The sequence below is a fragment of the Balaenoptera borealis genome (genome assembly GCF_965194805.1).
Source record: "Balaenoptera borealis genome assembly, chromosome: 18".
In the NCBI taxonomy this organism is placed as follows: domain Eukaryota; kingdom Metazoa; phylum Chordata; class Mammalia; order Artiodactyla; family Balaenopteridae; genus Balaenoptera; species Balaenoptera borealis.
The window spans coordinates 24,902,397-24,915,283 of record NC_138877.1 but is presented as its reverse complement, the minus strand read 5'-3'; the positions used below and the strand labels follow the sequence as shown (position 1 = coordinate 24,915,283).

The 12,887-nt window shown below is 37.7% G+C and overlaps 1 protein-coding gene and 1 long non-coding RNA gene across 5 annotated transcripts in view; one reads left to right on the top strand and one right to left on the bottom strand.

Moving 5' to 3' along the window:
* EPSTI1 (epithelial stromal interaction 1) overlaps nucleotides 1-12,887 on the bottom strand; it is a 105,845-nt gene that overhangs the window by 31,868 nt on the left and 61,090 nt on the right. For 3 of the 4 annotated variants that reach the window (XM_082365663.1, XM_082365665.1, XM_082365666.1), the window contains one exon: nucleotides 8,978-9,058. The exons of the other annotated variant lie outside the window; for it this stretch is intronic. In XM_082365663.1, coding sequence (XP_082221789.1) covers nucleotides 8,978-9,058 — 81 coding nt within the window. The remainder of the gene's footprint in view (nucleotides 1-8,977; nucleotides 9,059-12,887) is intronic. 4 annotated transcript variants of the gene reach the window in all.
* LOC309615710 overlaps nucleotides 114-12,887 on the top strand; it is a 43,818-nt gene continuing 31,044 nt past the window's right edge. Inside the window, exons 1-3 of the long non-coding RNA XR_014237004.1 lie at nucleotides 114-6,738; nucleotides 8,233-8,337; nucleotides 9,559-9,698. This is a non-coding gene — a long non-coding RNA (uncharacterized lncRNA). The remainder of the gene's footprint in view (nucleotides 6,739-8,232; nucleotides 8,338-9,558; nucleotides 9,699-12,887) is intronic.

Genomic DNA, 12,887 nt, shown 5'->3' with positions numbered 1-12,887 from the left:
TCTCAAACAACCTAATGTGATTAGAGAAAGAACAAAAAAAAAAAAACCCAAAGTTAGCAGAAGGAAAGAAATCATGACAGATCTGAAATAAATGAAAAAGTAATGAAGGAAACAATAGCAAAGATCAATAAAATTAAAAGCTGGTTCTTTGAGAAGATAAACAAAATTGATAAACCATTAGCCAGACTCATCAAGAAAAAAAGGGAGAAGGCTCAAATCAACAGAATTAGAAATGAAAAAGGAGAAGTAACAACTGACACTGCAGAAATACAAAGGATCATGACAGATTACTACAAGCAACTATATGCCAATAAAGTGGACAATCTGGAAGAAATGGACAAATTCTAAGAAAAGCACAGCCTTCTGAGACAGAACCAGGAAGAAATAGAAAGTATAAACAGACCAATCACAAGCACTGAAATTGAGACTGTAATTAAAAATCTTCCAACAAACAAAAACCCAGGACCGGATGGCTTCAGAGGCGAATTCTATCAAACATTTAGAGAAGAGCTAACACCTATCCTTCTCAAACTCTTCCAAAATATAGCAGAGGGACAAACACTCCCAAACTTATTCTATGAGGCCACCATCACCCTGATACAAAACCAGACAAAGATGTCACAAAGAAAGAAAACTATAGGCCAATAACACTGATGAACATAGATGCAACAATCCTCAACAAAACACTAGCAAACAGAATCCAACAGCACATTGAAAGGGTCATACACTATGATCAAGTGGGGTTTATCCCAGGAATGCAATGATTCTTCAATATATGCCAGTCAATCAATGTGATACACCATATTAACAAACTGAAGGAGAAATACAATATGATCATCTCAATAGATGCAGAAAAAAGTTGTGACAAAATTCAACACCCATTTATGATAAAAACCCTCCAGAAAGTAGGCATAGAGGGGACTTACCTCAACATAATTAAAGCCATATATGACAAAGCCACAGCCAACAACATTCTCAATGATGAAAAACTGAAACCATTTCCTCTAAAATCAGGAACAAGACAAGGTTGCCCACTCTCACCACTGTTATTCAACATAGTTTTGGAAGTTTTAGCCACGGCAATCAGAGAAGAAAAAGAAATAAAAGGAATCCAAATTGGAAAAGAAGAAGTAAAACTGTCACTGTTTGCAGATGACATGATACTATACATAGAGAATCCTAAAGATGCTACCAGAAAACTCCTAGAGCTAATCAATGAATTTGGTAAAGTAGCAGGATACAAAATTAATGCACAGAAATCTCTTGCATTCCTACACACTAATGATGAAAAATCTGAAAGCGACATTAAGGAAACACTCCCACTTACCACTGCAACAAAAAGAATAAAATACCTAGGAATAAACCTACCTAAGGAGATAAAAGACCTGTATGCAGAAAACTATAAGACACTGATGAAAGAAGTTAAAGATAATACAAACAGATGGAGAGATATACCATGTTCTTGGATTGGAAGAATCAATACTGTGAAAATGACTGTACTACCCAAAGCAATCTACAAATTCAATGCAATCCCTATCAAACTACCAATGGCATTTTTCAGAAAATTAGAACAAAAAACTTCACACTTTGCATGGAAACACAGAAGACCCTGAATAGCCAAAGAAATCTTGAGAAAGAAAAATGGAGCTGGAGGAATCAGGCTCCCAGACTTCAGACTATACTACAAAGTTACAGTAATCAAGATAGTATGGTATTGGCACAAAAACAGAAATATAGATCAATGGAACAGGATAGAAAGCCCAGAGATAAACCCACAAACATATGGTCACCTTATATTTGACAAAGGAGGCAAGAGTATACAATGGAGAAAAGACAACCTCCTCAATAAGTGGCTGGGAAAACTGGACAGCTACATGTAAAAGAATGAAATTAGAACACCACCTAACACCATACACAAAAATAAACTCAAAATGGATTAAAGACCTAAATGTAAGGCCAGGCAATATAAAACTCTTAGAGGAAAACATAGGCAAAACACTCTATGACATAAATCACAGCAAGATCCTTTTTGACCCACCTCCTGGAGAAATAGAAATAAAAATAAACAAATGGGGCCTAATGAAACTTAAAAGCTTTTGCACAGCAAAGGAAACCATAAAAAAAGACAAAAAGACAATCCTCAGAATGGGAGAAAATATTTGCAAACGAAGCAACTGACAAAGGATTAATCTCCAAAATATATAAGCAGCTCATGAAGCTCAATATCAAAAAAACAAACAACCCAATCCAAAAATGGGCAGAAGACCTAAATAGACATTTCTCTGAAGAAGATATACAGATTGCCAACAAACTCATGAAAAGATGCTCAACATCACTAATCATTAGAGAAATGCAAATCAAAACTACAATGAGGTATCACCTCACACCGGTGAGAATGGCCATCATCAAAAAATCTACATAAATGCTGGAGAGGGTGTGGAGGAAAGGGAACCCTCTTGCACTGTTGGTGGAAACGTAAATTGATACAGCCATTATGGAGAACGGTATGGAGGTTCCTTAAAAAACTAAAAATAGAACTACCATATGACCCAGCAGTCCCACTACTGGGCATATACCCTGACAAAACCATAATTCAAAAAGAGTCATGTACCACAATGTTCACTGCAGCACTGTTTACAATAGCCAGGACATGGAAGCAACCTCAGTGTCCATCGGCAGATGAACAGATAAAGAAGTGTGGCACGCATATATATAATGGAATATTACTCAGCCATAAAAAGAAATGAAATTGTGTTATTTGTAGTGAGGTGGATGGACCTAGAGTCTGTCATACAGAGTGAAGTAAGTCAGAAAGAGAAAAACAAATACCGTATGCTAACACATATATATGGAATCGGAAAAAAAAAAAGGTTCTCATGAACCTAGGGGCAGGACAGGAATAAAGACACAGACGTAGAGAATGGACTTGAGGACAAGGGGAGGGGGAAGGGTAAGCTGGGACGAAGTGAGAGAGTGGCATGGACATATATACACTACCAAATGTAAAATAGCTAGTGGGAAGCAGCTGCATAGCACAAGGAGATCAGCTTAGTGCTTTGTGACCACCTGGAGGGGTGGGATAAGGAGGGTGGGAGGGAGACGCAAGAGGGAGGGCATATGGGGATATACGTATGCATATAGCTGATTCGCTTTGTTATACAGCAGAAACTAACACAACACTGTAAAGTAATTATACTCTGATAAAGATATTAGAAAAAAAAGTAAATTCTGTAGCAAGAATATGTGCAAATACACTAGCAATCACAATAAATGAGAATATATTAAAAGACTACAAAATTGGGTAAAAGAAAAAGCCATTTTTGTCACTAGAAATCTAATTTAAGCCACGTGACACACAGGGGTTAATATTAAGTGATGGAAAAAGAAATTGCCACATAAGTTCTAACAAGAAGGATGGCAGAAAAATATATTAGAATCAGACAAAAGACCAAAAACATAAAGCCAAAAATCACTAAATGGGAAGAGTAGTATATTACATATAAATAAAAATCTGTACTGAAAGGCAGGCTTCTTATAAGTCTCATTGGTTGGAACTACTTCCCATATCAATGGCTGAACCAGTCATAGTTAAGGAGAATAGAATTTCCTTGATCAGTTAGACCATTTGCAAATGGATCCCTGGACTGATTTCTTCTGAATTCTCGGAAACACAGGCCTTGCTAAGTAGGATGAATACATGAAGGAAAAAAACAGGGTTTTAGGAGAGAATTAGGCAATTGACAATATTTGATACACCACTCTGAAGTTATCACAACACAATATTTTCTTGTGTAGCATTAATTACTACCAAGTGATTAATCACTATAAAATAAAAGTGCAATGTTTTTTATTTTTCTCCTTTTAATTGTCCATCTTCTCCATGAAAAAGTAAAATTCAGGAGAGCAGGGACCTTGTCTATCCTGTTTCTAATTGGAGCTCCAGCATCTTGCAGAAGGCTCAGTACATAATATGAGCTCAGTACATGTTTGTTGAGAGGATGGATGGATGGATGGATGGATGGATGGATGGATGGATGGATGGATGGATGGATGAATGGATGGATGGATGGATGGATGGATGAATGAATACTGGGATGGATTACTCTGAGATAGATCAACCAGAATAATAAAGTGAAAAAAAAAAAAAAAGCCAGAAAAGGAAAGCTTAATATGGTGTTAAATAGTGTCAGAGTTACAGGGATAGAGGGATTTCAAAAAGACCACTGAATTGAATGTTCAGAAGGGATTTTACCTTTAGAGAGCAGTTGCAGTAAGAATATTTATGAATATAAACCAGAACATAAAGCATTAAGGACAAAGTGGGCTATAAAGGTGTGATTACAGTAATATTACCTTTGTCTTTTTTTTTTTTTTTTGGTAGAAGCAGAAAAGGTGTTAGCTCTGAGGATAGCAGAATCAAGGAAGGAGTTGGTTGGCTTCTTTATTTAGAATGGCAAGAGTCAGCATGTTTGTTGACAAAAAAAGTAGTAGTCAGTGGAGAATATACTGAAGGCATAGGTTGGAAAGGGAATTGTAAATAAATTTCTAGAAGAGGGAATTGAATCAAAGGTAAAATACTGAGAAGTTAAACTTAAGGAAGAACCTACTGTCCCCAGAGACCAGCGTAATGTAAGAATGTGAAAGTCAGGGACATACAGGGCAGGATCAATGTGCTGTCACCTCAACTTAACCTAGAGAATCTACTTTCCAATTACTCCACAGCAGGTGTTCAATAAATACTTGTTGAATGAATGGAATGAACAAACACATGAATAGACACAATGATACAAATGTGTTATTTTCTGTATCTTCCTACCATAAACATGATTCTTTTTTTTTTTGAATTTTATTTTATTTATTTTTTTATACAGCAGGTTCTTATTAGTCATCAGTTTTATACACATCAGTGTATACATGTCAATCCCAATCGCACAATTCATCACACCACCATGCCCACCCCCCCACCACTTCCCCCCTTGGTGTCCATACGTTTGTTCTCTACATCTGTGTCTCAATTTCTGCCCTGCAAACCTGTTCATCTGTACCATTTTTCTAGGTTCCACATATATGCGTTAATATATGATATTTGCTTTTCTCTTTCTGACTTACTTCACTCTGTATGACAGTCTCTAGATCCATCCACGTCTCAACAAATGACCCAATTTCGTTCCTTTTTATGGCTGCATAATATTCCATTGTATATATGTACCACATCTTCTTTATCCATTCATCTGTCGATGGGCATTTAGGTTGCTTCCATGACCTGGCTGTTGTAAACAGAGCTGCAATGAACATTTTGGTACATGACTCTTTTTGAATTATGGTTTTCTCTGGGTATATGCCCAGTAGTGGAATTGCTGGATCATATGGTAATTCTATTTTTAGTTTTTTAAGGAACCTCCATACTGTTCTCCATAGTGGCTGTATCAATTTACATGCCCACCAACAGTGCAGGAGGGTTCCCTTTCCTCCACACCCTCTCCAGCATTTGTTGTTTGTAGATTTTCTGATGATGCCCATTCTGACTGGTGTGAGGTGATACCTCATTGTAGTTTTGATTTGCATTTCTCTAATAATTAGTGATGTTGAGCAGCTTTTCATGTGCTTCTTGGCCATCTGTATGTCTTCTTTGGAGAAATGTCTATTTAGGTCTTCTGCCCATTTTTGGATTGGGTTGTTTGTTTTTTTAATATTGAGCTGCATGAGCTGTTTATATATTTTTCAAATTAATCCTTTGTCTGTTGATTCGTTTGCAAATATTTTCTCCCATTCTGAGGATTGTCTTTTCGTCTTGTTTATGGTTTCCTTTGCTATGCAAAAGCTTTGAAGTTTCATTAGGTCCCATTTGTTTATTTTTGTTTTTATTTCCATTACTCTAGGAGGTGGATCAGAAAAGATCTTGCTGTGATTTATGTCAAAGAGTCTTCTTCCTATGTTTTCCTCTAAGAGTTTTATAGTGTCCAGTCTTACATTTAGGTCTCTAATCCATTTTGAGTTTATTTTTGTGTATGGTGTCAGGGAGTGTTCTAATTTCATTCTTTTACATGTAGCTGTCCAGTTTTCCCAGCACCACTTATTGAAGAGACTGTCTTTTCTCCATTGTATATCCTTGCCTCCTTTGTCATAGATTAGTTGACCATAGGTGCGTGGGTTTATCTCTAGGCTTTCTATCTTGTCCCATTGATCTATATTTCTCTTTTTGTGCCAGTACCGTATTGTCTTGATTACTGTAGCTTTGTAGTATAGTCTGAAGTCAGGGAGTCTGATTCCTCCAGCTCCACTTTTTTCCCTCAAGACTGCTTTGTTTATTCGGGATCTTTTGTGTCTCCATACTCATTTTAATATTTTTTTGTTCTTGTTCTGTAAAAAATGACACTGGTAATTTGATAGGGATTGCACTGAATCTGTAGATTGCTTTGGGTAGTATAGTCATTTTCACAATATTGATTCTTCCAATCCAGGAACATGGTATATCTCTCCATCTGTTGGTATCATCTTTAATTTCTTTCATCAGTGTCTTATAGTTTTCTGCATACAGGTCTTTTGTCTCCCTAGGTAGGTTTATTCAAATGTGTTATTTTCTGTATCTTCCTACCATAAACATGATTCTTCTTGTTTTCTTAAGGTAAACCACTGAAGTGATTAAGGAGTAACAGACTCTACCAGCCAGGAAATGCCTCCAGGGGACATTTTCTAACAACAACAGACTGAGCAAAAAGGGAGAGAAGCAAAAAGAAGGTAAATATCCTTATGTATTCTACCCTTATTGAAGTCCCTAGTGATGGAATTATCTATACACTCGTGATTCATTTTACTGAAAGCTTCAGCAAGTAAAGGGAAATAATTTATGTTAAAAAAAATATGTTTAATTAGTAACCAGAAAATATGTATGTATCAATATTTGTCTAACTCCAGAAGAAAAACAAGATTAAGAAATAAAAAGCTTTATTTTCACTGTTTAAAATAACTGCTCAACCTGAAAATTAAATCCCAGATCTGATTTTCTAATCTGTTGAGCATTCTCTTTGTAAAATGTTCTACTTTTAATGGTTTTTACATTCTAAATATATACACCAAACTTTATAAAACACTATTTAAAATTCACTAAAAGTTATTTTAAAGTAAATCGTATCTACACTGATTTCATAACACTCCCCTCAGTATCTAAGTACCTCAGGACCTAGGAATAAGTTAAAAGATCACAGAAACACTTCATGTGATTTAACAGACATTACTGAAAATACAACATGAGTGTATACCAGATTTAGTTTCCACATGCTAATTGCTAGAATCTTACTGTAACATTGCTTCTTTAATTGTAGATTTCAATATGAGGCCTTTGTCAAAAGAAAAAAAATTTTTTAAACACCAAGGGATAAAAATGTTTCATGGTTTCTTTATTGCTTATATAGTAGCTTAATAACTAAATTGGTAACTTACATTATTTCTTTCAACAATTTAATTACTACGTACTATGCACAAAACAGCTCAGTGACACAGTCATTTATATTGTATGCTGGATGAAATTATGAATGAGTAAGAAATTGACCACTTTGGGGAGGAGGGTAGTACTCAAAAGGGTCAAATTACAGCAACGACAATTAGTACATATTTCATAATATGATTTACACACACAATTGCTATAATAAGTTACCTTGTGCAACAAAGACATAAGGGAAAAAAAACCAAATTAAATGAAATCGAGGAACTCAGAATGGGAGTTAGAATTCAGTTAATTGTATAATTGAAGAAACAGATTTAAGAGATATTCTGGAATAGGGCTTCCCTGGTGGCACAGTGGTTAAGAATCCACCTGCCAATGCAGGGGGCACGGGTTTGAGCCCTGGCCCGGGAAGATCCCACATGCCATGGAGCAGCTAAGCCCACGAGCCACAACTACTGAGCCCATGTGCCACAACTACTGAAGCCCACGCACCTAAAGCCTGTGCTCCACAACAAGAGAAGCCACCGCAATGAGAACCCCCGCACTGCAACAAAGAGTAGCCCCCGCTCACCGCAACTAGAGAAAGCCTGCGCACAGCAACAAAGACCCAACACAGCCAGAAGTACAAAAAATAAATAAATAAATTTATAAAATTAAAAAAAAAAGATATTCTGGAAGAAATGACAGGATATCACCACAAACACAGCAAGAAAAATGTTGGAAAATAAAAATGATGGGGAATATAACGGTCTTCAACTAGCTGAATAATTTATTTTGCTTTTTTAAAGGACCTGGAATGAAGTGGCCCCTTGGAGCTGACTCCCATCTTCCCCATCACTCCCAGCCCTTGTTGAGGAGCCTCTGGCACCACTGAGCCTACATATCAAAGGCAGGTATGACCATCAAGTCACAACACTGTTTTCAGTTACATGCCAGAAATTTCATATTCTAATAAGGATTACCCTTTAAGTACTTTTCTTAGGAGGTTCTGTATTCATTTCACTGATTTCTGTTGCTCGTTTTATTTGGAATTTTATGTTTTGTTTGGAATGCCTCACATATTTGTATATGTGTAGAGTATCCTTACTTTTCATTCTATGTATATTTTTAGATGAACATTTAAGCCAGTTTCATGATTTTGTATGCCTGCTTTGTTTGTTATGCATTATAGTAGTCTCTGGACACTATTTGCAATATCATATATCTTTGGTTTAAAAAACGGCAGTGGCATTAATTATGTTTTGTAGATCATAAGTTCCCAAGTGTTCTATCATCTTCTCCATGAGATGCTGGCACCAACTATAGCAGACACATTGTAGCCCCTATGAGGCTAAGTATCATGAGAGTTTTGACCAGAAGGAGCTACCACACCACCATACTTTTAAAACACACTCACATCTCACCATTTTTAACACCTGTGGGGTTTTTTTATCGTGATTTTCACGTATGTAGGTATTTCTGTTCCGAAACCCTTCAAAATTATCTAGTACCCCAAGCAAATAATTAGCAGTGGCTAATTGGGTCTTTGAATACCTTCTGGCAGTGTTCATCCTTCATCTTTTGCAATTTTTTACTTCCTTCCCTTATAGAATCCACATAAGCCTGTCTTCTGGCCTGTAATGGTATAGGAAAAAAAAATCATGGAAAAAAAGCATCACAACAATGTACTGGTCTGCCTCTCATGGGTCTGGTTCTAACAAATTGACCTCATACTAAGCATATAGTGAGCTCTCCATATACGGTTGCTTACTGAGCGATTTATGCATATGTCTGCAGACACCCCTTGGGATATACAAAAAGAAGGTGAGTACAAGCAAAATCATCCAGCACATTTTAAAGGATGATCTAAATGTTTGTTTCATTAAGCTTTAAAAATATCCCCTCAGAGATAATCAACATAGTTTATTCTTTCTAATGAGAAGGATTTGAATCAGAGGAAAGTTAAATATATTTTTCAAGAATATTCCAACTAGCTGATGAATATCAGAGGCAAGCAATGGTGACACTGACATCAGAAGCACTGACATGTCTACTGCTCATTAATGCTATCCTATTAAACAGCATGTCAGCTGCTGATTGATACCATGTAATCCCACAGATGCCTTTCTCTCCAGGTCTTTGCGTCCCTAATCTGTACCTGAAGCTCACTTCTGTTCCTGAGAGGGAAAGCAAAGCCTGTTCAGGAGCACAGGAGCCATCATTCCTGGCTGAATTAGGACCTCAAGGGGGACCCTCGGAAGAGCCAGCACACACGGTAAGATGTCCTTCAGTCCCAGTGACCCTCCACGTCAGGGTTCTCCCCATGGGGGCAGAGACCATGTGTGCTGGAATTTATGAGATTTCAAGTATTCTATCTGTTCATGTCACTTTCTCTCCCTCACATTGATTTGTAGCCCACCCTCTGTAAGGCAGAGAGGCCAGCCTGATAAGTTAATGCGTAGGAAATCCATTGTTCTCATAAAACTACCAGCAGCATCATGGCAGCAGGTGACATATTTCAGGCCTAGTTCTTTGGACTAATAATCCATAAAGCTTATGTAGCCTGATCCCCCCTTTTCTCTCACCATAATTTTTCTCAAGCACTTCTTAATTCATTCCCCCATTTCTGTCACTATAAAACCCATATTCCATCAAATAATGAGAAGCACTTGCCAGAAAGGGAGAGAGGCTCTCAGAATTGTATCAGCTATAGCACTACCAATTAGAAAGGTAGAGCTCCAGATGTGTTCAGAAAGCCCACATGTACCCAAACCCTGCTACATTAGACAGGCACACATATCCTAGGACTTTGTTGTGTCCATATCCTGAAGACAAGGGGACTGTGGTAAGATATAAAGGAGGGGGAGTCATTCTCCCATGAGCCCTTCTTTTTATATTAGAGAAGGCTAGTTTTTATCACAAATATTCCATACAAGATCTGAAAGGTGGGAAGGGGGCCAGGGGCACATCTTATAGTCAAGGGACTAAAAGGAGGAGTAAGATAGTTAAAGCAGACATGATGACTTTATTGAGGAACCTATTTGTATACCTTTCTTTTAAACTTAACCACTTTGCTGTTCTTTTATCAAAATATGGGTCCTAGTTTTTGAGTCAGGAAAAAAAATGGTTAGACACATAAAGTGTCAATGAAAAGGCCACAGAAACTGGGAAGTCACATGGCATCTCAACTACAAAGAGTTCAAAGTTACTTGCAGTCCTAATGCTTGCTGTGATCCCTGGGCACGACAGGAAGTTTCTGTTCAAAAATAGGGGGGAAAAAACTTTTGATCACTATTTTTCTTAGTTCTAAGTCCCAGAAATTTCTATGTCATATTCACATTATTTTTCTATCATAAAATATTGATTTAACATATTAATAATAAACTTTTTGTTATTCAACTAAAATATATACTTTTAGTCATCCTCCCCCACAAGCTATGCTTATAATATATTCATTCAATAAGCAATATTTCAGCCTCCTATGCACAAGCACTGTGGTCAGACATGATCCCAGACCTCAAGTGCTCATAGCCTAGTATGGAAGTCAGACAAAAAGATTAATGAGACTAATGATTACAGGTATTGTGACATCATGAGAGGTATTGTGACAAAAGATGCTAAAAAGAAGGACATTTAATTAAACTGGATCAAGGACACCTTCTCAAACTGGGTGACACTAGGTTGTGTCTTAAAGAGTAGGAATCAGACTAAGCGGGGCGGGGCACTGTGTGAATAAATGAAAAATGGCGTTGTATTAGTTGGCTCAGGCTGCCATAACAAAGTACCACAGACTGGGTGGCTTAAACAACAGATATTCATTGCCTCACATGGAAGTTAGAAGTCCAAAATCAAGGTGTCTGCAAGGTTGTTTCCTTCTGAGGGCTGTGAGGGAAGGAGCTAGGCCTCTCTCCTTGCTTACAGATGACCGTCTTCTCCCCATGTCTCTTCACATCATCGTCCCTCTATACATGTCTGTTCCTATGTCCAAATTTCCCGTTTTTATAAGGATTCCTTTCCTATTGGATTAGATCTCATTTTAACTTGACCTCTGTAAAGACCCAGTCTCCAAATAAGATCACATTCTGAAGTACGGGAGGTTAGGTCTTCGACATATAAATTTTGAGGGGACACAATTCAATCCATGACAAGCACTAAGTTCCCATTTCAAGATGGTGAAGTGAATATGTTTCTGCTCCATTCCCCTCTCAGAAATTACCCTAAACAGAGGAGGAAATGAAACAAACACAAACCCTGCTTCAAAACCCAAGAGAAATCTGTATTCCCAGACAAAAATCTATGAAGACAAAGTAGATGAAGAAATGGTAAGTGGCTAGGAGAGGAAAGAGCAAACCTAAAGACTTGCTGGGTGGGGACAGAGGACTCACAAGAAGCCAGCTTTTTCCACAGAACAATGTGAGGGCCCCAGAAATTGATGCACCAGCTACTGGGTAAGACAGTTGGATGAAAGGATGGTGCCTATGTCTGCTTCCACCCTGAAAATTCAGGTGCTAATTCTCCCAGCCTTGAGAGGAACTCAAAAGTGTATCCTCTGGATCAACTAAACCAGACAGGCCTAGTACAGAAGACAGCTGTGGTCATATCCCAGGGCAAGAATGAAAGGATTGTGTAAACTCCTACATACTAAGCGGTGAGCCTCTGGGCCCCCTTCTTTGAAGTTTTCTACTGCTCCCTGTACTGTTTCCTCTAAGACGTAGAGGGTGATTTTATCCATGAAACAAGAACAGGTTGTTATTTTTTAAAAGCAGCAAAGAAAAGAGGAGCTCTTAGAAATTAAAAATATCTCCTCTTTCCCCACAAAAAGACAAACCAGTAAAATATTTAGAAGATAAGGTCAATAAAATGTGTGAGATAACAAAAAAATTATGTATATTTTATATTTTTATATACATTTTGTATATAGTGTCATATATGTGTGTGTGTGTGTGTGTATATATATATACATATATCTGCCCCAAGTTCCTGGCATAAAGCTCCTAAAACCTTTGTAATTTCCTAAATGGTAAGAGCTTTAGGAGCATCTCTTGTTCTAATATTTCGTCTTTGACCCCATCCCTGACTCAGGGCTCCTTAAAATCCTCATAATTTCCTAAGTGGTTAGAGCATAACGAGCATCTTTTGTTCTACTGAGGCAACTCCATGTGGGCTCCTGGGTGACTCCTGCATGGGGGCTGGTCACCAGAGAGACGGAGCCATGATTAGAAGTTTGTAATTTTCAGTCTCAAACCCACATCCTCCAGAGAGGAAAAAGGAGCTGGAAATGGAATTAATAATTGATCATGCTTACATGAGGAAGCCTCCATAAAAGTCCCAGAGGCATGGGGGTTCCGGGAACTGTCAGGTAGGTGAACATATCCATATACCAGGAGGGTGACCACACCCCAACTCCACAGGGACAGAAGCTCCTGCACTCGGGACCCTCCCTGACCTCACCCTATGTATCTCT